The sequence below is a fragment of the Elaeis guineensis genome, chromosome 3 (assembly GCF_000442705.2).
Source record: "Elaeis guineensis isolate ETL-2024a chromosome 3, EG11, whole genome shotgun sequence".
Lineage (NCBI taxonomy): Eukaryota > Viridiplantae > Streptophyta > Magnoliopsida > Arecales > Arecaceae > Elaeis > Elaeis guineensis.
Window position 1 is genome coordinate 112324622 of NC_025995.2, and position 27726 is coordinate 112352347.

The following is a 27726-nucleotide window of genomic DNA, read 5'->3' on the forward strand; positions in this document are numbered from 1 at the left end:
TCGGAGGGAAGCACAAAAGTAATGAAGAGAGGAGAAGCCCCTAGGCGGTGAGAGGAAGGCTGGCACTAACCTATATTGCTCTGGGGGACCTGGGGGACGAGAAACAGGAAGCGCCTACGGCTCGAGAAGACGCTCACTAAAGCAGGGCTCTCGAAGAGAGGACAGACACCAGCAAAAACTCAGGAATGGAGTAGAATGCCTAAAGGGGGGAGGATGGGTTTAAATAGACCCTGGGATTCGGCGCCATAATGATCGCGAATCCCCCAGGCCAGTCCGCATCCAACACGTGTCCCACTCCCCCTGACAGACGGCTAAAAGCGGCCGACGGTTGGCAGGATCATAATTGTGCCGTACCTAGGTCAGTGTACCTACGGGATTTTCGAAGCGTCCCCTCGTATCGCTCCAATTCGAAAAGACTCCGGCACGCGCTCATTTAATGCCAAAATATCTGGAGACGGCGGTGCGCAGGATTCGAAGGGACGGTTCCGGCTGTGCCCATCTCTCTCTCTGTACTTCCTTCGTTTGAAATTCAAACTCGAAAGTAGGGGGACTGGTGTTGGGTATAAAATACCCACAGCCGAAACTCTCGACGGCATCGACTGCAGCACGGCTCCGCCCGGACTCCTACGGGAGCCGGGCTCCGCCTCCAACATCAACCACAGCACAGCTCCGCCCGGACTCCTACGGGAGCCGGGCTCCACCACCGACATCGACAACGGCACAGCTCCGCCCGGACTCCTACGGGAGCCGGGCTCTGCCTTCGACATCAACTGCAGCACGGCTCCGCCCGGACTCCTACGGGAGCCGGGCTCCGCCTCCAACATCAACCACAGCACAGCTCCGCCTGGACTCCTACGGGAGCCGGGCTCCACCACCGACATCGACAACGGCACAGCTCCGCCCGGACTCCTACGGAAGCCGGGCTCCGCCTTCGACACCAACTGCAGCACGGCTCCGCCCGGACTCCTACGAGAGCCGGGCTCCGCCTCCAACATCAACCACAGCACAGCTCTGCCCAGACTCCTACGGGAGCCGGACTCCACCACCGACATCGACAACGGCACAGCTCCGCCCGGACTCCTACAGGAGCCGGGCTCCGCCTTCGACATCAACTGCAGCACGGCTCCGCCCGGACTCCTACGGGAGCCGGACTCCGCCTCCGACATCAACTGCAGCACGGCTCCGCCCGGACTCCTACGGGAGCCAGGCCCCGCTCTCAGTATCAACTGCTGGTAAGCTCCGTCCGGACTCTTACGAGAGCCGGACTTCACCTTTAACTTTAATTACAGCACAGCTCCGCCCGGACTCCTACGGGAGCCGGGCTCTGCCGCCGACATCAACTGCAGCACGGCTCCGCCCGGACTCCTACGGGAGCCAGACTCCGCCTCCGACATCAACTGCAGCATGGCTCCGCCCGGACTCCTACGGGAGCCAGACTCCGCCTCCGACATCAACTGCAGCACGGCTCTGCCCGGACTCCTACGGGAGCCGGACTCCGCCTCCGACATCAACTGCAGCACGGCTCCGCCCGGACTCCTACGGGAGCCGGACTCCGCCTCCGACAACAACTGCAGCACGGCTCCGCCCGGACTCCTACGGGAGCCGGACTCCGCCTCCGACATCAACTGCAGCACGGCTCCGCCCGGACTCCTACGGGAGCCAGGCCCCGCTCTCAGTATCAACTGCTGGTAAGCTCCGTCCGGACCCCAACGGGAGCCGGACTTCACCTCTAACTTTGGTTCCAGAGGACTCCGCCCGGACTCCTACGAGAGCCGGGTTCCGCCCGCAACTTCGGCTCCGAGAGGGTTCCGCCCGGACTCCCACGGAAGTCAGACTCCACCCACGACCCCAGCCGCCAGGAGGATCTCTCCCGGACCTCCGCAGAGGCCGGGATCCGACCGCTGCCGAGCTTCAATCAACGGATCCGCGCCCCCTGGCAGGCCACCATAACGGCCGCGATCCTGCTCCACTTTCTGTGGCAGATTCCGCGCAGCTCCATCATTCCCTGACAGGCCGCAGTAACCATCGCAGCTCTGCTCCACTTCCTACGGCGGATTCCGCACAGCTCCACTTCCTGTGGCGGATTCCATGCAGCTCCATCATTCCCTGGCAGGCCACCATAATGGCCACGAACCTGCTCCACCTCCTGCGACGGATACCGGGCGATTCTCCCATCCGCTGGCAAGTCGCGACAACGGACGCTGCTCCATCCCTCGTAACAGATTTCACGTGGCAAGCCACGGTGATGGCCACATGTCTACTCCACTATCCTTCGCAATCAATTCCCCTGACCATGGGCGGCCCACTACCAGACGGCTACAAACGTCGTCATCAATCCGTTGCCTCCTCCGCCTATAAAAGGGAGACCCAGATACGTTATTCTTTAAGCTCATTTCTTATCTCAAAACTCTGCTAAATTCTCCATTCGAATACTCCATTCTTGTTGAGGCAGAGAACTGACTTGAGCGTCGGAGGGTCTTGCCGGAGCAACCCCACCTCCGGTTTAGACTTTCTTTGCAGGTCCCGGCGGCGACCGCGGCTTTTCCGACTCCAGCTTCTCCGGCGCAAGCAGATTTTTGCACCAACAACATGATTATATAATCAAATTAGTTTAAAAAGAACACAAGCAATACATAAAGATAGTCCATATATCACATAAAAAAAAAAGATAAATGAGCGCCGTTGGAGGCATCTATACCGGTTGTGTCCTATCTCCTTGTACAATCCACACCGTACAATATTTTGGTGCTCCATTGCTTCCATATCATTTTGGATCCCCATCGATTGTGGACGCCCCTTTCTTTATCTTCATGTGAATGAGTACGGTATGAGTTTAGGTGCAGTCTATTTAGGTCAATAACGTGGACTCTCTGAGGGATGAAAGGTAGGTGCATATGACTGCTCATAATGTGCAATAATATAACAATCATCAATGAACTACTTTCAATCCAAGTTCTCGCTGGCACTTATAGTAAACAAGTGAGAGCATGGGTAATGCAGTAACTGCCACTTCTTACATATGCATATGCGTGCCTCTAAGTCGACTGTCTGTGTATAATCAGGTTCATCAAGACTATAATACCTTTGTCTCAATCGAATCTCATACAAATCCGGTTGGTTATTGTACTTAACCACACAATGCTCCCTAGACTTCAGTTGGCATCCATTTAACTTTTGTCTAATTTTATTTGCAAATATCCTACTGGCCCCTCTTCTCCGTGCTACAATTGTACATCTGAAATTATGTCAATCTCTATACGATCACGTGCCATATAATAGTGCAAATACTACAAAAATCATAACCAACTACAGCAGTTCTCGCTTTCGCAAATGACAAATGCTAGATGATAGATACTTCCATTTTCATCCCTTCCCATAGTTATCATGAGAGTACCCTTATATCAACCATATAGATACATCGCGTCGATACTAATCAGTGGGCGATAGAACTAGAAGCCCTGAATGCATGAATCGAATGCCCAAAAAACTCGGTGGAACACCTTTGTGTTTGCCTCTATTGCAAAAAATTTTATAAAATATACCACGATCCTCTCGTTGGCACGACAAACTGTAGCTAACCAAGGACCCAATGTGTTGTAGGACTCTATCTAATCTTCAAACAGCTCATTCATAATAAGTTGTTTAGCTATCCATGTCTTCCTATAAGATACCTCGCACTGCTATGTATCACGTACATAAGTCTGGCAGGTTAATATGGATATGGATATCTCTGTCTTTACTGATCCTCTAATAATATCGATAATCATGCGTGCATCAAGCTATGAAAGATCTCGCATCATATCTGTATTTAAGCATGTGTGTGGCCCTTTATATATCGTAATCTCCCATCGCTACATCTTGATTCGAAAGAATGCACAGAGATGCCAACTGCAAGTATCAGACTGTTTACATATGACGCTTCATTTAACTCTATCTGACTCAATGACTTTGAAAGGATGGAGGGTGCGAATGACATATTATTTCACCGCACGTTGGACTTGTTCTTTTGACCTGAATATTATTCTCTTTCTTAATTCTTCATTTCCACCAAAGAATGGATGTTCTGACAATGCATCATGGGATGCGGTCTCATTGTCGTTGGATGCATCAACTAGCCTGAATTCAGAGATAAAGGATGCCTCATGTGGTGAGACATTCTCTTCTGTACTAGACTCCCTATTATTACTGCTATCAGACTCTGCATCATCATCCTCATCTTCATTATCAGTAGAATTAGGACCATAACTAACAGCGGCTTCATTTTCAAATAAAGTTGTATCGGCTATTACGGTTTTCAATCCTCCAAGTCCAGCATGTGTTGTCTGTGGCTGATTGTCCAGCATGTATTGTCTGTGGCTGATTAGATGGTATAGGATCATAAGATTCGTATTCCACATGCTCCACGATAGCTACCACATAACTAGGATCGGTCTTCGTATCATCAAATATGGTAATATATGGATATTGATATGTAGACTCTGTCCCTACCATATACTGAGGACTATCAGTTACAGATGCTACTAGTCTACCAACGGTACATATAGAGGTGCCTCCATACTCATACCTAGTTTCATCGATCATTGGAGCTGCATCAGATAGAGATCCTTCCATCTCTGACTGCACAAGTGGAGCAGATACAGCCTAAGACACACTCACATACTATTCACCACCATCCAAAACTCCTACCGCTGTCGGCTCAATGAAAATTTTAACCGTTAGAAAAATCTTCCATGATGGGATGTCTAAGACGGTGTTTATGTTCTGATCATCTTCAATAAGTACAGTCAAATACTATTCAGCAGTTGAATTGAAAACTATATATTAAGAAAACTCCATAGTGATTGGAGTTTCATCCGATGACAGTATAGCAGACTCGCACAAGTTCTTGGTATGTTATGTTACAGTCTATTATGGTCATTCGGATCCTTCCACCATCATAATATGCATCATTAGCATCATGACTTATTCTTCCATCCTAATGAAAAATAACAGTGATCAGACTTGGATCCATTTTGTTGGAACTTATTGTAAGAAGTAACTGCATGAACATATGAATATATATTTATTAGGAGGAAGTACTTAACATTTAAAATAGCTTACATAATAAATGCATCTTATCATCAACTAGTAGATATAGAAGGTCTTATCTCATTTAGGAATTACATTAATTCTATAGATCAATTACAGTAATCAAATGATACGCAATAGAGATCGAAAGAAATTTCGATAATATTTTTTTTAGTTCTCCCCGTACATCTTCTCTCTACATGGTTGAAGATGTGTGAGGAGAATCAAAGAAAAATGATATTCGAATTTTTTTTCGATTTCTATTGCGCATCGTTTGATTACTGTAATTATCTATAGAATTGATTATAATTTTCAAACTATCCAAACTAGACAATTAATTGATCAATATATATAATTCTTTCATTTATACAAAAAAATATAAATGTATGAACGACTTAGAATATGTACATTAATCAAAAGATGGATCTATGGTTCTATGCAATATAAAATTTTTAAAAACAAACGACTCAGTAAAAAATTATTTTGATAATTTATTTATAAATTAATATTATTTAAGTAAATTTGCCTTCCTTCTAAACAGTCCATTTGTTGTTGAAGAAATAAATATCTAATTTATATAAAAAATAAAATTATAAAAATTAAAATACCTTTGATGGCCTCTCTGGATGGGGGTGGGGCGGTGCACCGAGCAATCACGGGGGACTACTGAGAGGAGGAGGGGGGGCAAGGGACTTTCGAGAGGGAGAGGGGGCAGGAAGGGCTTTAGAGACTGTCGGGAGAGAGGAGAGCCGAGGATCGTCGAGAGGAGGAGGGAGGGACAACTGTACGTCGGGAAAGAGGAGGGGGGGCAGGTCGAGAGGAGGAGGGAGGGATGGTGGTACGTCAGGGAGGAGGAGGGGGGACGGGCCAAGAGGAGGAGGGAGGGTCGTTGAGGATCGAGAGAGAGAGGGATGGGGGTTCTTGCACCAGGGACTGAGAGGGAGAGTGAGGGAGATTTCTTGCGTCGGGGATCGAGAGAGAGAGGGAGGGGGGTTCTCACGTCGGGGACCGAGAGGAAGAGGGAGGGTTTAGATCTATTTTTTTTTTCTAAGTGATGGAGAGAGGGGAGGGAGGGATTTAGTCGGGAGGGTTTAGATTTTTTTTTTTCCTACTTAAAGTTTTAAGTCACCCTATGGTATGGCGACTTATAGAGTCACCCTATGAGTCGCCCTATTATAGGGCAGTTCTTTGGTTGTTGACTCTATATTCCACATGACGTGGAAGGTGGTGACTCAGTACACAAAGTCGTCCTATGATAAGATGACTTTATTTCGGACAGTACTTTGATAAATAATTTTAAAAAATATTATATCGATAATTTTTTTAAAATTAATATTAATCTGATAAAAAAGCTCTAGTAGTTGCATGGCATATGTATAGTCACAATTCGACATGGGTGCAAGAGTCTTTTTCTTTGAAGAGCAGAGAAATTAAACAATATAATACAATCATATTTATCTTCAAACAATTTATACGTAGGAATAAGGGGTAAATAAAAGTCTTCATCGAGTAATTGACACTCATATAATGAGTAACGTAGCTGACAACCTGGTCAGTAGCTTAATCAAACTAGTGATGCACATAAAAGCTTGAAATTATTTTAAATGTAGAGGCATTTCCCATATATGGAACAGAGAATATCTACAAAGTTCAAATAATTTATCCTCAATATTACTCTTTGATCATGGACTTATGGATAATCCTCAATTCAAGTCATACATGTTGCTATAATAAGTAAAAGAGAACCTTCCTTGCATGCTTAACACTAAAATATGAAATTATATTACTTTGTACAGGGAATAGTCTTCGGAGAGAGATCCTCTCTATTGCAGAGAGGATAGGTTATTTTGTGGGATGAATTATTTTTTGATATTTACGTGGATAGGTAAGGGGAGAGAACAAGTGAGTGCTGCTTCAATTGTCATGATTGTTTGGATTTTATTGCAAGAATAGAATTGCTCAATCACATTTTGGTGTGTTTAAAGAATGGATGAAGGTAAAAACGTAACTGAAAGAAAATTTCACCTATTTACGGCATAATGTAGAATTATCGAAATAAATTTAATTTTTGGACTTGTCCGAATAACTACATTTCAAAAATGGTTTCGGAACGCCGCCAAGCCGTAACTGCTCATTTTCCCCGGCTCCTTTGTCCAGCTGCTACCAGCTAATCAACAACCGTAGCGGCGCCCCCAATCCCCGGGTCTATTTAAGCAACGGTTAGCCCCTTCCACTAGTTCATTTCACAGTGGGGTCCAGACAAGGGAACAAGAAAGGAAGGAACAATGGTGGAGAGCGGGCTTTCGGTTCGAAGGGTCCCTTGGAGCCCGCAGGCGCGCGCGGCAGAGGCCGCGGCGGCCTCCGGCGGGAGCGGCAATGTCGACGAGTCCAAGACCAGGAAACACGCCTCCCTCGCCGCCAGGCTCGCCAAGAACGTGATCGGAATGTTGACGCTCAGGCGGCCGCGGCTCGTCGCCGGCTTTTTGTTCCTCCTCGTCCTGCTCGTCCTTCTCGTCGCCGTCTTAATCCACCTCTCCCTGCCCGGCTACCGCGCCTTTCCTTCCTTCGAATCCTCTTTGGTCGACAGCATTGACGACCTCGACAGCAGCGCTTCCGAGTTCGGAATCCTCGGCGTGCCCCGGTGTAAGCCCTTCTTTCTTTCCTCCCGATCTTTGCGTGATTACTTGTTTCGGTTTCCGAAGGCATTGATTCTTGATTGATTTAGCGTTCTTTTTTCCCCTCTTGATTGATTTCTTGATCTTTGCGTGATTACCTGTTGTCCGCTGAGTTCTTGATTTCTTTCTTCTGTTTCTTGATTTGGATTTCCCCTCGACGCCTTGTTGGGATCTTGGATTGATTCGCGTTCCAGAGAGTTGTTTTTTTTTATTCCATTCTTGTGGTAGTTTTCACGGAGTTTTCTTTATTTGTTCTACGGTGTGCTGGATTTAGTGGGTTTATGTGCTATCTTTGGACTGTCCATGCTGTTCTGGTTCTCCACGTAAGAATCTCGCTTGGTGAGCATTCTGTTGGATGTTTCTCATTAAAGATTGAAGACAATGCACTACACATAGTCTGGAATCATACAAACAAATGGCACTGATATGATCATCAATCTTGGAGTTTGCTCTGGGTTCTTGAAATATAGTATCTACTTTCTACTTTTGCCATACTTCCTTAATTCTTGTTTCTGGCAACAGGTAGCTCGAAACATGAAAAGACAGTGGAATGGACTTCAAAGGATCTGCTCAAAGGCTTGGAGGAATTTGTGCCGATATATGAAACTCGTCCAATCAAGAACTACAAGGATGGGATGGGCTTCGACCATAGCTTTGGGTTATGGTTCATGACACGCTGGCTCAAACCAGATCTGATGATAGAGAGTGGTGTTTTCAAGGGGCACTCCACATGGGTCCTTCGACAGGCAATGCCAAATACACCGATCATATCGATATCACCTCACCACCCAGAGGAGTATCCGGGGAAAGGACCAGCCTATGTTGATAAGAACAGCACATATTTTGCTTTGATGGATTTTGAGGATTTTACGAGTCTTGACTGGGAAATTTACATCATGGAAGAACATGGGATTTCGGATTTCAGTCGGGTTCTTGTATTCTTTGATGATCATCAAAGTCATTTGAAAAGGTAACTATCTTTCCTGGCGGAACCTGATTTCATATTCAAGGAATGCAATTGATCCTTACTTATATTTTGCAAGTTTCAGGAATTATGCAAGATATTGGCCTAAATTTTTTATCAAATCATGCCTTTCTTCATGTGTTGTTGTTGTTGTTTTTATTTTATTATTTTATTTTTTTTATTTTTTTTTTTTTTTTTGTGCTTTGTTTCCTTTTGTAAATTTCTTTAGAGGTTATACACACATTACTTTTGGTTCTTTTCCCCCTCCAGTAGATCTTTTAGTAGTTTTTCTCCTTAATGTAATTTATCATAGTGCTTTCAAACACATTCTGATTCTTAATATGTTAGTATATTATGTCAAGCATGGGGGCATGGGACATGGGGTTCAAAGGTTCTCTCAATTTTTTCTGTCCTATTCTTTTATACTTCATGCACAAATCTGCACTTCATTCACATTTCTGTTGGACAGATTGAAGCAGGCTCTGAAAGCTTTTATACTTCATGCACAAATCTGCACTTCATTCTCATTTCTGTTGGACAGATTGAAGCAGGCTCTGAAAGCTGGCTTTCAGCATATCATATTTGACAACAATTATGACACTGGAACTGGTGACCATTATTCCTTGAGGCAGATTTGTGATCAGTATTACACCATAGGTACCTGCTTTTGCTATTTCCTTTTATCCTGTTAACCCTTCATACATATTTCTTTTTGTGTGATCTTTTTCATGACTGTCCGCTGAACAGTTAGTTAATCTTGGCTTTTTCATTTTTTTATGTCATTGGCTGAGCATTGATTGTTCTAGTACTTTTCCACTGACTTATCTCACAACATACTATCTTGGATGACTGATAATTTCAAGAAAGTAACTAAAGAATTTAGTTAAACTAAGATATAGGAATAAGGAGTGCCCACATTTTTTGGTAGAACAATCTTGCTTGTTGTTATTTCCCCTCCATGTATAAGAAGTGCTGTGGAATCTTGCAAGTATTTTTGACGTTGCTGATGTGTTATGTTAGGATCTACCTTTTTTAAAAATTATTAAAAAAATAGATCTATTTATACTAACAAAAAAGTATGGCAAAGCCATCTCTAATCTTGTTATGGTTATCAAAACATTATTACATTTTAAGTATGAACATCAGAAGTAGGGAGCATATGGCCTAGTTTCTCTAAAAAATGACTGCAAGCCGGACAAAACCCAATGGTGTTTTTAGTGTCTAAGTTTAGCATTAAGCAACAAAAAGGAAAAAGAAAAAGGTTGCAGGTACAAAGAACCTGAAGTCGAGGTTACTGCTATATGAGAAACTCCTATAAGCTTCATAAGGGTCCACATCAATTAATTCTGCAAAAGAACTTCAATACTATTAATGGATGTAAATAAATATAAACCATGTGACTATTTGCTCATTAAAAGATTGAAGTATTGAACTACAAATGAATTGTTGAGTCATGAAAAAAGTTCTTTTTCCCTTAAAAAATGTACAGTTTCCGTTAACGCACATGATTGCAATACAACATGTAGGTATTAAGATTCTTCAATGTTGCCTTTATGTTTCATTTCTCAACAACATATTCAATAGTCTTCGTAAACCTAAGTTTTTCATTTTTAATTTGTAAGAGTCAATAGTTGAGCATGGACCTCCTTTTTCCCAATTCTAATCATTTTTTATCTTGAACCTTGTCAACTTTTTTCCTTTCATAAGCAATATCATACTGCAAAGCAGGTTTTGATTGTACTACATATGTGATTCTTTTAGACTTTTGGTAACATAGATTCTTGCTTTCTTTATTTATGAGGGTTCTAAGACAATAGAATTGTTACTGACCATGATGAAGAACATAACAATGCTGCTAGATTTTGCCTTAAAGTTCGAACACCTGGTTTCACACTAGTTGCTGCCTTGTATTTGTCCTCTTTATTGAACTACAACATCCTGCAAGTAAGCACATTAATTATATCTATACTTAGCACAACACCTTTCTCAGTTTTGTTTTTCCCATTAAAAAATATGCCTATATTTGTTTTCAATGGGCTGATATATCAACCTTCTGCTTTATCTATATTTCCCTTGAGCAAACATTCCTAGTGGATACATACCTTGAAAGAAGGATGTTGATCGAGACTGATATAGTTCTACAAATTGTCATAAATAGGATTTTGTCTTTTTTTGTTGGATTTTCTCTTTTCATGGATAATTTGAGATTTCAGAATTGTCATAAATAAGATTTTCTCCTTTTTTCTCCCTTTGTTTTTCCCTGGATTGTGTGTTTGATTTGCTGAAATGAGAATCTTACCACTCGTGTGGCATGAAAGTTGAAGCTTGTTAAATGAAGTTGAATAGATTAATGAGATTTTCGATAAAATTAGGGACAGAGTGGATGGATTATTTAAAGGGAAATGATGAAAGCAAGGGACATTATGAGGACTTAATGAGGTCTTTGGCATTGAATCCGTTTGAAAGTGATCGAAATAAAAATAGGGAGCAGAATTCAGCTACTTTCCATAATTGGGGAATGAGAGGAAGGAATTGCATGGAAGATATAAAAGGTGGATGGTTAGAACTTTGGTAAGGAAAACATCAATATGAAGATCTGGAACTTGAGATCTGTTTCTTAAAAACCATGACTGTATATCATTATTTGGGAATTTTAATTTTATGTGGAATTTGACAAAATAGTTAGGCTTTCAATTAGTTGTGTTACTTACACTTTCGTGCATTTGACACAACCTTCTAAAATCTCAAGGAAATAATTATGTAGAAAGCAAAAATAGGTTAAACATTTTGAATATGTTGACTACCAGCTAAATTGACTAGTCTATGGTACTTGTAAAGGATGTTCCATTTAACACTTGAAATAGTTAAGAGTCAAAAAGATTTAACGTGCAAGATTCTTGGACTTCTTCTGGTGCCAGTGGACTAGATTTTCTGGTCTTATGTGCAATATGCAAACTTGATTTACCCAATTGTATTAGCATAACTTGCTGGTTGCCAAACGTACTTCTCAGTCTAATTATATAAGCAGCAAGGCTTTGAGACAAAGGTATCTGATATCCCTGGTCATCATGGATGTTTCCAACCAAGGTCATGAGATTTAAGGTTGAAAAGAGGATACCTAAATTGCTTATAACCATTGTGCATATGTTCCATCCTTCTTGAAAACGATTTTGTGCAAACCTTGTTTTTATCTCATAATTTTTGTCTTGATCCTTATTTAGTTTATCTAGGGTTTGAATGTGTGTTAGCTGCTCATTTGTTGGTGCAGAATTGTCAGGTTGTGATCCAGAGAGGCTTCTTATTTAATATTGTGGTCTCTAGTTGGGAGATAATTAAACATGCATGATTGGGATAAAGTGACAGACCTCTACTTGCATATAGATAGCAGATTGGTTAACCAAGAAGAGTTTACTGCCCTTTTTGTGAAGATTTTTACTTAGTTGATGTTGTGATAGCCCATCTACTATTTTGATATATTTTTATTCCTTGAGGCCACTATCATGGTAGATTTAAAGTTACAAAAAATGTCATACTGGTTTCTCATGGAAAGGCAAAAAATATGAAGTGATTCATCTTGTGAAATAGGAGCTTTGCTTCAACTTTGAAATGTTGGAGACTAATTACTGGAGGCGGTATTCAGCATTCAGAAAGTGCAGAGCTCCTCTCAACTTGCTCCCAGCTGAGTCAAGTCAACTTTGATCTAGCATCCAATAAATCTGTATTAAATCTCAATAAAGGTTAAGTAAATATAAAATATATAAGGCTACTGGAAGTAAATAAGACTACTGGAAATAAATACATTTTAAATTTCTATATTTCAACATAAATTGATGTACTTCTGAACAAGAGAAAATTAATATAAATCGAGTCCATTTGCTGCACTTAGGCTTCATCTGATTTCTAAGAAAGTGAAGGAAATAATGTTAGGTGTGAATCTTCTTTTATATTGTTTGGTGGTAAAGAAAACCTGTCAAGAGAAAACTTAAAGGGAAAATATAAGGTAAATTTTTTCTTAACAAGTCTAAAAATTTGCTTCACCAAAAGGTAGTGATTTTTGAGATGAAAAGAAAAGTAGGTAAGTGGTTCAAGATAATTTTGTCACATCTTAAGTACTTTCCCAATACCTTTCTCATCAAATTATTAGAATAATTGCTTCTCTAGGACTGACCAAATCATTAAGTTTTACAATTAAAAATTGCGTGCATTAATGAGATTTGGTTTAGTTCAAGAAAAAATCTTAGGAGGCATAGGAAATCAAAGAACAAGCAACCTAAGTAGCTTTGTGTGAAGAAAAAGGAAAAGATTTAGCAAATACTAGAAATAATGAAACTACGATATAAAGTCTTGATCCCCGATATACAAAAAAAGGAAATTATCATGGACCATAATGATGCTCTATGATAGCATGCTTATGTTAAGCTCGACTCTCAGAGAGAAGCTTGAACTCACAGGCCTTACTATACTGCAAATAAAAGCTAGACAAGTCTAGCAAGCATTCGCGAAACAAGCAACATGAGGATGAAAGGCCATTGGCAGATGCCATTAGACCTTAGTTGCTGGAAACGGGAGCAGATGCTGGATCAGGTGTTGGTGCAGGTGTAGGGAAGAGGATAATTTAGCAACAGTTTTAGTATGGAAGGTGCTTACTGCTTAGTTAGGGGTGTGGCTTTGGGAGGATTCCAAAGTGGCTGTGTCACCCTAGATATGTTATTAAGCATTAGATAGGAGCAACTATATTTATCAAATAATATGTTATTCAGCAATAAGACTGGGTAGATGCAGATGTCATTCATGGATCTCATGGATGAGCTAGTGGTCATAGTGGCTGCTGCAGAGATAGGTGCAATAGCAGCTGGTCACATGGGCTTCGGATCCATGCTTGAGTACAAAGTTCATGATAGATAAGATGGGCAAAAAATGATCGCGGACCTTGTTGACCGATTGACTGTCACGCCCCGAACCCAATATCCGGATTGGATACGTGATGGCCGCACACTCCTTAGAGCAAGCCCTAAAGAATATGCAAGACCAAATTAAATCATTACAACCTTATCAACCATAATATTTAATTTCAATAATAATTCATAAAACTTGCATAATTACAATTAACATTCCTTCAATCCTCTGATCAGGTATCAACGGTACTCTATCTATGCATCCACTCACTCACAAATCTATACCATAGCCAACCATGGACATCTTGTAACTCTGAGAAGAAAAGAAAGATGAAGGGGTGTGAGCTTTACAGCCCAGTAAGAATTCTCATATCACACCAATATAATAATATAATCTGAAAATAAAGATAAGTAATAACACATAAAAGCCGATGTTTACTGTCCAGAATACTGCAAACATTTATAGATTATCTTTTTATCAAAAGACATGCAATATTATATGTTAATAAGTGAAACAATTTATTCAACGATTGTTTCATGTCTTATCTTTCTATTTTCTTCTATTATCACATCGTCTTTAATCCTTTTCTTTTTGGCTTTGGCTTTGGACTACCAGGATCATGCGATGATCTTTTATTCGGATCGATTTCTGTGATCTTCCTTGGATCGAAATATTCATGATCTTTCTCGGATCAAAGTGGCCATGATCTTTCTCGGATCAAATCATTCATGATCTTTCTCGGATCAGATTCTTCCACACATAAGTCTGTGGGGGCTGTCTCAGGCATAAGCTCCTGGCAGGCTATTCCACATGATAAGGTCAGTTCAAACCATATTTCTCTTTCTTTTCATTTTCATGAAATTATAATATTTGACTTCATTAATCAATTCAAATTTTGCAGTGTAATAAATATGTCATACCCATATAATCATGCTATCAATCGCTGATATATATGTATTGATACAACATACTCATGCTCAAAATCACATAAATAAATAACAGTGTCTCAGATATAATAAATTCATCGATCTCAAATCCAATGATGCAAAATCAATGAGATAAAACCAATGGTAAAATAACATATATAATGATGATCATGTACAGGGATTCTTATCTTTATCGGTGACTGATCCAAGCACAGAAATCAATGTTCTTCTTTAATTTATGAATTTTTTTAACAAAATATTCCACTCGATATCATATGCAGACAATCATCTCTTCATAACCCTGATCAAATATAAAAATCATATATGGAGAAAATTATCGATAATCGATCCTAATAACACAAATCTAGGACCTCTCTTAGAATTAACCAAAATTAGGATTTGTCTATGTATCAGGATCCTTCACTGATCCATAAGACTTTTAGAGAGAGAAAATTCATGAAGAAAGAAAAAAATCTAGAGAGAGAAAGTAGAGAGAGAAAGTGGAGAGAGAATCTTCATATCTTTTTGATGAGGCAATCATGATCGAGATCATCAGAGGTCATATCAGGGTGACTTAATATGGATTAACCATGATTGATGTTATCAATTTCGAATAAAGATCGGATCGAAATCTAATCTACTGCATGAATTTCGGAGCAATCTCAGATCATCATATTTTTATATCAATTTTATCTTAGGATTCGTGATGAAATCAGAGAGAGAAAGACACTAGAGAGATAAAATCCATAAAGAGAGAGAAAGGTCTAGAGAGTGAATCTAGAGAGAGAAAATATAGAGAGAAGGTAGAGAGAGGAGAGAGGAAAGAGAGAGAAAGGAGGGAGAGGAGAGAGAGAGAATTTCTCTCTCTTCTTCTTCTTTTTATTTTATTTTATTTTTATTTTTCTCTTTCTATTTTTCTTTTTATTTTTCTCTTTTTCTTTTTCTTTTCCTTCTTTCTTCTTCTTTCTTTTTCCTTTTCTTCCCACGGCTTCTCTTGGGTCGAAACAGGGGACGGACGAGGGGCTCCAGCTTGGCTCCGATGAGGGCGATGGCTTCGTCGGAGGTCCGGCAGCAGGTGGAGGTGGCGATGGAGCAAAAGATGGCCGGCGGCAAGATTCGGCCGGCGAGAAATCAAGAAGAGATCGGAAAAACAGAGGATCGCTACTTTTTCTTTTATTTTCCGATCATTTGTCGGTCACCGACGGCCAATACCTTCAGGAAAGAGAGATAAAGGGATGAGGATCCTATCCTAGGGATGAGACGCCGCAACCGATAGTGCCGGTGGCCGGAAAAGAGAGGAAAGGATCCGGCCGAAATAGAGCAAAACAGGATTCACCCTTTTCATGGATTTTTCGGCGATCCCGACGGCCGACGAGGGTGCATGAGGCCATGGAAAGGAGGGAAAGGAAGAAGAAAAAGAGGAGAAGGGCTTACCTCCGACTCTGGTGAGGTCTCCGACGAGTATTTGGGATGAACACGATGAGGACATCCGCGGCTTCAACGAAAAAATTCGAGAAAAATAAAAAGAGAAATTCGGTGCTCGTCGTGGCCAACCTTAGAGGAAAGGAGAGGGGGTTTTTATAGGGTGGAGGGGAGGTCGAATCTCCCTCGGATTCAGCTTCTCTTTCGATGTATTTGAGTGGAAGAAGACTCCCAGTGGGACTCTTCTTCGTTTGCTTCTCCTGTTTTTTTTTTTTTGTATGGGCTGTGGGCTGATTCTGGGCCCAATTGGGTCGGGTGTTACATTCTCCCCCCTTTAAATAATTTCGTCCTCAAAATTAACTTATGTTGTTTGAGATATATATTTCAAAGTATACATTCTTCATGTCATTCTCAAGCTTACGAAAATATCTTATATATTATTTATTTCTCATGATCTTGTTATAACAAAAATTATTTAAAATTTCAAATTCATCTCCTCTTATTGATTTCTCAATTTTTTGAAGAACTGTAATATTTTGGACTTGTATTAATATACCACCGTTATTTGTCTAATACATTCCACTCGAAATTCATAATTATCTCAGACTACCTTTGATAGAAAAATAAAAAAGGTCAAACATCGGGCACTTTTCACAATCATCGATTTCTTTCTTCTCTTAACCTTCCAACAAATTTTATATGTAGACTCTCATCTTAAGAAAACCTCAATCTTCTATATCAGTCCAAGTAACAATATTAAATTTTTAAAAAAATCTGAGATCTATGTCAGGATATTCTAAGTTTGAACTAATATCAGAACTATCAAGCTGTTAATAAACTTGAGATATCTAGAATTTCTTGGTATTATCTACAATGAAGCAACCTATTGACAAAAATTATCCGGCAATGATCAGATTAGATCAAAATTTATAGCATCCTTTCATTATCGATAAAATCCTTCCTTATTTGTAACTAATGTATTTCATCATAATATCTTTTGATTTAAAAGATTAATATTTTTAATCAATTTAATCCACCACGCTTTTGCTGCGCACTCTGATCTTAATTTATCAAATTATATAAGTCTATCAAAGATAAAAATATCCTTATATGTTAGATCAATTCAGGATAGATCCAACCTTCAAATTTCATATAAGACTTAGGGCAAAATTTTAAGTTTTTTTATCTTTACTACCTTTGGGTATAGCATATAAAAATTAAATCTTAATCCACTTTCTATATTTGAAATCATTGCATAAGTTTCATCACTCTTCAAGAATCCAACATGTCTAGAATCAATTAGAGTTAACCTTAGATTTATCTTACAATCATTTAGATAATTTCTAAATCAATCTTCTTTTTTAAAAGAATTAATTCTAACTTGACAAACTAGAAGAACTCAAGCCAACATCCTTAAGTAGAATCAACTTGATTATTTCTTATAGAGCTCCCTTCATCACAACCCTTAATATTAATCAATAAATCCATACAAAATCTTATCTCTTGTATAAGTCATTCAAAATTTAACACTAGTAAGATGTCTTAGTTCAATTTAAAAAAAAAATCCAAACTTTGACTTGAATAATTAATACATTTCACCATCTTCAACAATCATAAGAAAAATTAAAAAAAAACTAATCCATAGATAGTAATACGAATTATTAAAGATTTCATCATAACCTGTATATCATACTCTGACAAAATAAATTTTCTTCTTTAATTTAACAACAATATCAAAATACTTTTGATCCACTTAGAAAAGTAAACTTTTAACTTGAAATTCAATGCAACTTGAAAGATCAAGGAATCATAATCAGAATATGATATTTTGAGTAACCAAAGATTTCACCAAGATGTGTATCTCATATTCTCATAATAAAATTCAAGTATAATTTTTTCATCTAAGATTGAGTTTCATATATGATCCTCTTATAGGTTCAATGCTCAAAAATATTTCTCTCTCATATGATGAAATTTCTTCTTAGACCATATCCTAACTTCCTTCTGATAAATTTAAAATTTGTAATGCTCAGATAATTAACATCAAAATCAAAAAAGTTATCATGATTTCCTTCCATATAAGTTTAGCATTCCAAAATCATCGAGCATACTCAACATAACATATCAATACCTCCCACTTTCTTTCAGGGTCAACTCTTCTTATATTCAGGCCACCCTACTAATTGAAATCCAAAATATAACTCGTCAATTCTATTATAGATATCATATGCCACTTATGTATAAATTTCATCTTAATATCTATTGATTCAAAATCTAAATATTGAATCTTCTCTTTTATATCTATCATGTTTCTCATGATCATAACCTAAGTTCAGATATCACTAAAATTACAATTCTGAATAATTATAACCTTAAACTCAAATATCACTTAAATCATATTTTCTAGTGATCATAATCTAAACTCTAATATCATTCTATCATACCTTTAATGATCATAATCTTAAACTCTGATATTATCAATCATACTCTATTGATTATAATTCCAAAGTTTTGATATCACTTATATGACAATCCCTAGTGACCTTAAACCTGAGCTCTAGTACTGTTCTATCATATTCTCTGATATCACTCTGTCACATCCTATTGATCATGCATAAAGTTTTGATATCACTTCATAATCCCTAGTGACTTAAACTTAAGCTCTAATATCATTTTATCAAATCCTAATCACTTATATCATAATCCCTAATGATCATAACCTAAACTCTGTTATTACTCTGTAATATTTAAATCACTTATATTATAATCCTTAATGATCATAATCTGAGCTCTGATACCACTTTGTCACATCCTATTGATCTTACATAAAGTTTTATTATCTCTTCATAATCTCTGGTGATCTTAAACCTAAGCTCTGATACCACTTTATCATGCCCCGAACCCAACATCCGGATCGGATACGTGATGGCCGCACACTCCTTAGAGCAAGCCCTAAAGAATATGCAAGGCCAAATTAAATCATTACAACCTTATCAACCATAATATTTAATTTCAATAATAATTCATAAAACTTGCATAATTACAATTAACATTCCTTCAATCCTCTGATCAGGTATCAACGGTACTCTATCTATGCATCCACTCACTCACAAATCCATACCATAACCAACCATGGACATCTTGTAACTCTGAGAAGAAAAGAAAGATGAAGGGGTGTGAGCTTTACAGCCCAGTAAGAATTCTCATATCACACCAATATAATAATATAATCTGAAAATAAAGATAAGCAATAACACATAAAAGCCGATGTTTACTGTCCAGAATACTGCAAATATTTATAGATTATCTTTTTATCAAAAGACATGCAATATCATATGTTAATAAGTGAAACAATTTATTCAACGATTGTTTCATGTCTTATCTTTCTATTTTCTTCTATTATCACATCGTCTTTAATCCTTTTCTTTTTGGCTTTGGCTTTGGACTATCAGGATCATGCGATGATCTTTTATTCGGATCGATTTCTGTGATCTTCCTCGGATCGAAATATTCATGATCTTTCTCGAATCAAAGTGGCCATGATCTTTCTCGGATCAAATCATTCATGATCTTTCTCGGATCAGATTCTTCCACACATAAGCCTGTGGGGGCTGTCTCAGGCATAAGCTCCTGGCAGGCTATTCCACATCACAAGGCCAGTCCAAACCATATTTCTCTTTCTTTTCATTTTCATGAAATTATAATATTTGACTTCATTAATCAATTTAAATTTTGCAGTGTAATAAATATGTCATACCTATATAATCATGTTATCAATCGCTGATACATATGTATTGATATAACATACTCATGCTCAAAATCACATAAATAAATAACAGTGTCTCAGATATAACAAATTCATCGATCTCAAATCCAACGATGCAAAATCAATGAGATAAAACCAATGATAAAATAACATATATAATGATGATCATGTATAGGGATTCTTATCTTTACCGGTGACTGATCCAAGCACAGAAATCAATGTTCTTTTTTAATTTATGAATTTTTTTAATAAAATATTCCACTCGATATCATATGCAGACAATCATCTCTTCATAATCCTGATCAAATATAAAAATCATATATGAAAAAAATTATCGATAATCGATTCTAATAACACAAATCTAGGACCTCTCTTAGAATTAACCAAAATTAGGATTTGTCTATGTATCAGGATTCTCCACTGATCCATAAGACTTATAGAGAGAGAAAATCCATGAAGAGAGAAAATTTTAGAGAGAGAAATAGAGAGAGAAAGTGGAGAGAGAATCTTCGTATCTTTTCGATGAGGCAATCATGGTCGAGATCATTAGAGGTCATATCAGGGTGACTCAATATGGATTAACCATGATTGATGTTATCAATTTCGAATAAAGATCGAATCGGAATCTAATCTACTGCACGAATTTCGGAGCAATCTCAGGTCATCATATTTTCATATCAATTTTATCCTATGATTCATGATGAAATCAGAGAGAGAAAGACACTAGAGAGATAAAATCCATAAAGAGAGAGAAAGGTCTAGAGAGAGAATCTAGAGAGAGAAAATGTAGAGAGAAGGTAGAGAGAGGAGAGAGGAAAGAGAGAGAAAGGAGGGAGAGGAGAGAGAAAAAAATTCTCTCTCTTCTTCTTCTTTTTATTTTATTTTAGTTTATTTTTCTCTTTCTCTTTTTCTTTTTCTTTTTCTCTTTTTCTTTTCTTTTTCTTTTTCTTTTTCTTTTCCTTCTTTCTTCTTCTTTCTTCTTCTTTCTTTTTCCTTTTCTTCCCACGGCCTCCTTTGGGCCGAAACAGGGGATGGATGAGGGGCTCCAGCTTGGCTCCGGCGAGGGCGATGGCTTCATCGGAGGTCTGGTGGCAGGTGAAGGCGGCGGTGGAGCAAAGGATGGCCGGCGGCCAGGTTCGGCCGACGAGAAATCAAGAAGAGATCGGAAAAACAGAGGATCGCTACTTTTTCTTTTATTTTTCGATCATTGGTCGGTCACCGGCGGCCAATACCTTCAGAAAAGAGAGATAAAGGGATGAGGACCCTATCCTAGGGATGAGACGCCGCAACCGATGGCGCCGGTGGCTGGAAAAGAGAGGAAAGGATCCGGCCGAAACAGAGCAAAACAGGATTCACCCTTTTCATGGATTTTTCGGCGATCCCGACGGCCGGCGAGGGTGCACGAGGCCATGGAAAGGAGGGAAAGGAAGAGGAAAAAGAGGAGAAGGGCTTACTCCGACTCCGGTGAGGTCTCCGACGAGTATTTGGGATGAACACGATGAGGACATCCGCGGCTTCAACGAAAAAATTCGAGAAAAATAAAAAGAGAAATCCGGTGCTCGTCGTGGCCAACCTTAGAGGAAAGGAGAGGGGGTTTTTATAGGGTGGAGGGGAGGTCGAATCCCCCTCGGATTCAGCTTCTCTTTCAATGTATTTGAGTGGAAGAAGACTCCCAGCGGGACTCTTCTTCGTTTGCTTCCCCTGTTTTTTTTTTTTTGTATGGGCTGTGGGCTGATTTTGGGCCCATTGGGCCGGGTGTTACATTGACCATGCTTGCAAGCGGAACATTCATGGTAGCATGCAATGGTTGTGTGCTGTGGGGACTTGCATGCAATGTTATGATGTGATGAGACATAAATGCAAAAGATGCTGTGGGGGCTTACATGGTTGTATGCTGCATTTAGAACTCATGAACACATTGATCATTAAATACTGCACATGGTGTTCAAGCTAGTTTGGTTAAAGAGGTATTGGTTCCTCTTAAAGGATGAAGTAAGCAAAAGTTGTAAATGCACGCAGGTGGAGCAAGATGTGCAATCAGTAAGAATGGAGGCTTTAGAAGTCATACAAGCTAAAAATCTCAAGGCCAGGAATATTCTTCTCTCTCTGAAATTTGTTCGATCAACCTTCACCATAGTAACTCTCTGGGTGCATGTATACACGTTAATTTGCAATATTGCCCCTTTAATTATAAAATGTGTTTGGATAAGTGAAGACAATGAGGCAAATTGTACTTTTTGTCTAAACCTTGTTCAACCACCTTGTATACTGGATACATTTGTCTAATGAGATTCTTTTTATCAAATTAATGAAAATTTTCAGCACCAACAGTTCTAACACCAGAAAGGTAATAAAAGCAGACTGAGGCATACAAACTGCAAATGTTAGACCAAGTTTTGTCATTTCGGAATCGGGCCTCGTACTCATGTCAACCTATTATTGTGTCAGTATAGGGCCGGTTCAGTATACCGAGTATCGATATGGCTCTTGTATTGTATACTTGTACCGAACCGGTGCAGTACTGTATGCCCTGTGCTGTCCAATTTAGCATGGTACAGCAAACCTTGTTAGACTATACATTTCCTGAAACATTACCAAAAAGCAACTGCCACCACTGCATTATAGAAACTTGAGATGCAAATGGTTTCATCAAGGAACAAAATATCTTGAATTTTTGTCAAATGCAATCTTACAGCCTCTCAAAATAGATACATTGAGGAGTCCCAAGGACCCAGAGAGGCTTCATCATTGTTGGCCAAAAGATAGCAGATGTCGTGTAGGATCTCATCTGGAAACAATCAAGTGCAGCTAAAGAGGTTCTCATGATGGTAAGAAGCCCAGATAGTGTTTTTCTAGATTACATCATCCACTCATTTTTATATAAATTATCTACCATCATGGGCTCTGGCAAAGTGCAATTGTATAAAAGAAGACTACTTTTTATGCTGTTGAGCCAGTATATATTGTTAGGGCTTTAATCTCCCCAGGATCACTTATTATGCGATCATCAACTGCACTGATGGGAATATCATTCTTTTCTCTTTCACCATTTTAGCATGCTAATATATTAGTATTGTCATGCAAGTATGCACTTATTCAAGTTCTCTCCCAGATCACTACTTCAGCTATCTTCACTTTGGAGTGATTCCTCCTTATTCAGCATACAAATCCAGGTTCATATCTTCTCTCCTTTTCTTGTACCATCATTTCAGCCATTGTTGCATAGTAGGAACTTCGGTTTGCTTATTGACCTGAGTTGGTGATCCAGTCACATTGAAGGTCAGATGCCCAACACAATGTCACTAGAGCCTTACTATTTAGATCATACTCTGTCGTAACTAGATAGATGCTCCTTGCATGCAAACTCCACCAAAGTACTGGCATATTGCGCCAAAACCTGTCTCCAGTTCTTATAATTTTGGCTAATTGTGCTGATAGAAAAGCTCCAAAGAAATGTGACACCTGTTCCTGTATAAAATCATAAAACATAATATATTTTGTAGGAATCCAGTTTCAAATTTTCTCTGCTTTGTTAAATTATAAAGCTCTAGGCTCTTGTTGTGACCTTGTGATATGTAAATACTCATACCATGCAATATGCAGTAAGGAATAAAATATGCATAATTTCAACCTATTTCAGCTGCAATTTCCTCTTGTCCAGGTGGTGGGCACTCCTGCATTAGGGATGATGATGAAGCAAGGATAAGAGAGAGAAGAAAAAGTTTGTGGGAGAAGGCTGTAGGCATAGATGAGCTATGTGGGATGAATAATGCATGGTGGGGTATCAGAGGGCACATGAATGACAATTTTAACCGCAGCAGTGAGTACATTTCGTATCCTGAACATGTTAAGAACCACAGGTTTTTGGAGTCGGTGTTAGATGTCTATTGGGAGTTGCCACCTGTGGCTGGTCCCTCCCTCACTCATCAAACAAGATATGACCCTGCCCGTTCCCCAAATCCAATCATCGAAGATGGCAGGTTTGACTTGTTCCAGAGGCTCGGTCTAACAAGGCTTGAAGCTTCTGTATTCAATGGATACACTCAGATGGTCTATCTTCAGATATCTGCCCCTGATTCTGACCGTTGAGTAACTGTAGAAAATTTTGTTCAAATCAAGTGTACATATCTTCTGCTGGATATGCAGGTGCAAGTGGAATCAAAGATTTGTTTCATCTAGATATCGCACCTACCTCTTGGCTCTTGAGTAACTGTAAAAGTTTTTGTTCAGATCAACTGTAGAGATGATATCTTCTCTTCTGCTGGATATGCTGGTGCAAGTGGAATCAAAGATTTGTTCAATCTACTGAAGAGTTTTGTCTTTGTACATTTCCTGTTTGAATTTTGTATCTGCTTTGAGATGTTTGAGTGAATATATGCTCCCACAATCATTTCCAGATTACTTACAAAAGGTTGGCAAGTTAACAGGTTTTTGTCTGGTAATTGGATTTCTATCTTCTTTTTTTTTTTGGCTAGTAGTAATTAAATTTATATCAGATGCATGGTTGTTGGCTTCTGTGAGATTTGAGGACCAATTTATTTTTAGTTGGTAATTTGATATTGTTTGATGGTTAAGATTAACACAATGATTAAGCTGCCTGCATTTATGAGATCTGGCTTTAAGTTTGTTTACAGTGAGTGTGTCGCAAATAAGGCAGGATGGTGAGAAATCAAAATCAATAGTGGGTGTGCCGACATCAGCTGGACTCCAGCCATATCCATTTCGTTTTCCTTTTCTTAGAAGGTGGTCTCCGTGCAACTGACGAAGCCTCTTATTTGGCGGAATCTCGTCTTTTGTGCTTGTTTTGATATGTTCCGTGCACAATATTGAATTATTTGGTCTGCTGAGGTCTAAAGTGGGGTCATGTTTATGGTTTCTAACTGCTGAAATGAGGTGCCAACCATCCTTGTCTCAACTGATTGGGATCCCTCTCCCAAATGGATGGGTATGATTAATGGTAGATAGGAAGTTGGTAATTAATATTCTAAATTTTCTCAAAAAAAAAAAAAATATTTTCTCCTTTGAGCTTCTAAATCTAAGGGAGCGAAGAACTAGCCAAGAAGTTGCAGCATTAATCTTGTATTTGATTGGGGTCATGAAAGAAAGGATGGAAGATTTTCATCCATCGTTTGGTTCAAAAAATTATTCTTCATAAATATATGATTTGGTTTTTATCGATGGTGTTGGTTTTTTTTTTTCCCTGTAGTTCTCGTTTTCATGGCTTATAACAGAGAATTGTAGCGCCGGGGCGGGGGAGGGACCGTGGTGCTGTTTCCGTAGACTCAAAACAGAAATAAAATAGAAAAAAATGGATGAAAGGGTAGATTTCAAAACAGAAAAACGGAACAGGTGGGGGGCACGGCCGCGTGGGTTCTAGGGGTTTGGGGTTTCAAAACAGAAAAATGGAGGAAGCCGAAAGGTGGTGCGCGGGGGCCGCGTGGGTTCTTGTAGATTCAAAATAGAAAGCAGGGATTGGTTTGGGTCCCGTAGACTCAAAATTAGGAAAAAAAAAAGATGAAGTAGATTTTTTTTTTAATGCTTGACAATTAACAATAGTACTTGGCATCAATCATTTAATTAGCATCTAAATTAAGGAAAACTACAGTATAAAAATATGTAAACATTATTATTAAAATATTTAAATATTCAAATATTTAAGTTTTAGTATATTAAATATTATAATTCTATTTATTTATAATTAACTAATTAATCATCTATTTATGCAAAAAATAATTAAAAATTTGAATTAAGTTATAAATCAATTAGTTATTTATGCTAATAGATATAATTAATTATTAAATTAATTCTTATAATTAATTTATCAAATTATTTATTAAAAAAATAAATTAAAATTAAATATCTATATTTTTATATAATTATAAATCATATATATTTTAAGTATATATATTATTCTAAATTTTTTAGTATAAATAAGTATTATAAATGGATAATAATAATACTTTCTTATCAAAGAGTAATTTAGTAAAAATATCACCCATCCTCTCTTTCACTTCTTCTATACCAAATGGAGGAGGTAATTATTCTCATTTATTCTTCTATATTTATCAAATAAACTAAAGGATGGATAGATCTTCCATCCATTCTCTCTCCCATCCATTTTTCTTTTTTCATCCATCCTCCTTCCAATCCATCCTCCATGCCAAATAAAGCATAAGAGATAAGCATAGCTGAAGTATGTCAGGCAAGCAATTATTAGGGAGGAGGAAGCTGAACTGACGCTACCTCTAGCAATCAACTCTCAGAAATGAGGATTAGCCACTGTTTAACTGCATTTTAGAGAAGAAGCGCAACATGTTTAGACTAGTCTCCGTCTAATTAGGAAGAAATTTTGGAGTGCTACCTTTGATTTCTACGTTGCTTGTTGGCAGTCACGCTAGTCTAGCGTTCTTGCTCAGCAGCAATTATAATGGCGTAAGCTCAATCATGTCAATCTGAATAACGGCAATCCTGGGATACAAAAGAAAATCTCCTTCTGTTTTTGGTCAAAAATCCTCTAACTATTACAATTAAATGAATTTCAGTGTAAAATTTCACCGTTTCACTCTTATACAGGGCCGGCCTTGGGGCAGGTCGAACTGGGCGGCCGTCCGAGGCCCCAGGCCCTGCATTGATGTTCCAATTGGGTACAAGAATGACTTTCTACAGTATTATAACAAGAAAAATAATTATACAGGTTAATGATGGATTTTACACACTGCTTAACGAACATATCTATAGCAAATTATTGCATATAAATTAATTTTTCAATGATAATTAATGTTTAAAGTATGTTAATTTTTAATAGAGAAGGCCCCATTTTTTTCATTTGGCCCCAGGTCTAAAACATGTTAGGACCGGCTCTGCTCTTATACCATACCGAAAAGCATTGACATTTATTAATCTTCCAAATGCCTTGCAAGTATTCCTTATTAGATACCAATGTTACACGTCTGATGTCCATGCAACAAATATATTCCTATTTTTAGCCGATGCATCTTTCTTGGTCTTTCTTTCAAAGTCTTGAAAAAAGATTTTACTACAATACTCCAAATGGCAATTTTGTCCTTTGATCGTTGCCCGTCCTTGGTTGTTTGATTTAGCAAAACCCTTTGAAAATTAAAAACGCCCAGCTTCTAATCTTTTTCGAGAGCTATACTCCCTTAAAATTTTTGTTTTGCTCGGTCCCATCCACTCGGTGGGACACCATCGTATTTGTTGGCCTCTCCCTGCCATGGCCAATGGTCAATTCTAGCAGCTCCCAGCTGTCCGCTAATAGGTTGAGAGTTTGGGTGAGATAATGGTTGTTGTAGTATCCTCGAGTTTGATTCTAGTTTTCGGCTTTGACCTCAATTTTCTTGCCGGTGGCCAGAAGCGATGCCTCGACGACTTGGAGATCCTCGTAACCCAACATGATGCTTGAGGAGACGTGAGATATTGCCTCCTACTTCGAGGTCAGCCACTCATCTGAGAGCAAAATTGGAAAAAAAAGAAGGAGAAAGAAAACAAAGAGAAATTATTTAATTTCAAGATAGAGTGCTCGCCGAGTTGACGCGAGGAACAGTGCAGACTTGCCCATGGTGGGAGCTGAATGTGCGGAAAGGGAGGCAGCCTCAATGCTGCTGCGAGTACACCGATGACGGTGTGCATCAGATCAAGTGCCGTACGATCTGCTGGCATTCCCGTAGGTGGAGCTGCTGTGGGTGGATCGTGGTTGACGGACGAGCCTTATCTCTCTTCCTACTAGATTGATTGGTAGCCAACAGCACAACTAGTTGGGGCCCCTGGAGACGCGACCGTCCAAGTGGGAATGCAAAGAAAAATCGGATACCAAAGGTGATTGTACGAAGCAATCTTACCATGTCTCCCATCACGTTCAGGTTAAAGTGCAAACCGTGGAGTCAAAGTAGGATAGAACTCTTCATACTAAATCTGTTGACCTCGTAACTATGAAATATGTATGAAGCATTGTTCATAAGCCAGTCTGCCCGTATTCCTCTCTTTTTTCTTGTC

The 27726-nt window shown here is 38.9% G+C and overlaps 1 protein-coding gene across 2 annotated transcripts; it reads left to right on the forward strand.

Moving 5' to 3' along the window:
- The first annotated feature begins 7330 nt into the window (after window positions 1–7330).
- On the forward strand, window positions 7331–24136 carry LOC105040858 (uncharacterized). Of its 2 annotated transcripts, none has more exons than XM_029263071.2 (4): window positions 7331–7710; window positions 8265–8712; window positions 9176–9363; window positions 23378–24136. In XM_029263071.2, exons 1-4 carry the CDS (start codon window positions 7353–7355, stop codon window positions 23803–23805), a joined length of 1422 nt encoding a protein of 473 aa, XP_029118904.1. In that variant the 5' UTR covers window positions 7331–7352; the 3' UTR covers window positions 23806–24136. The 2 variants fall into 2 exon arrangements, with proteins under 2 accessions (XP_029118904.1, XP_073109398.1); XM_073253297.1 differs by having other exon boundaries at window positions 9248–9363.
- Window positions 24137–27726: the final 3590 nt, after the last annotated feature.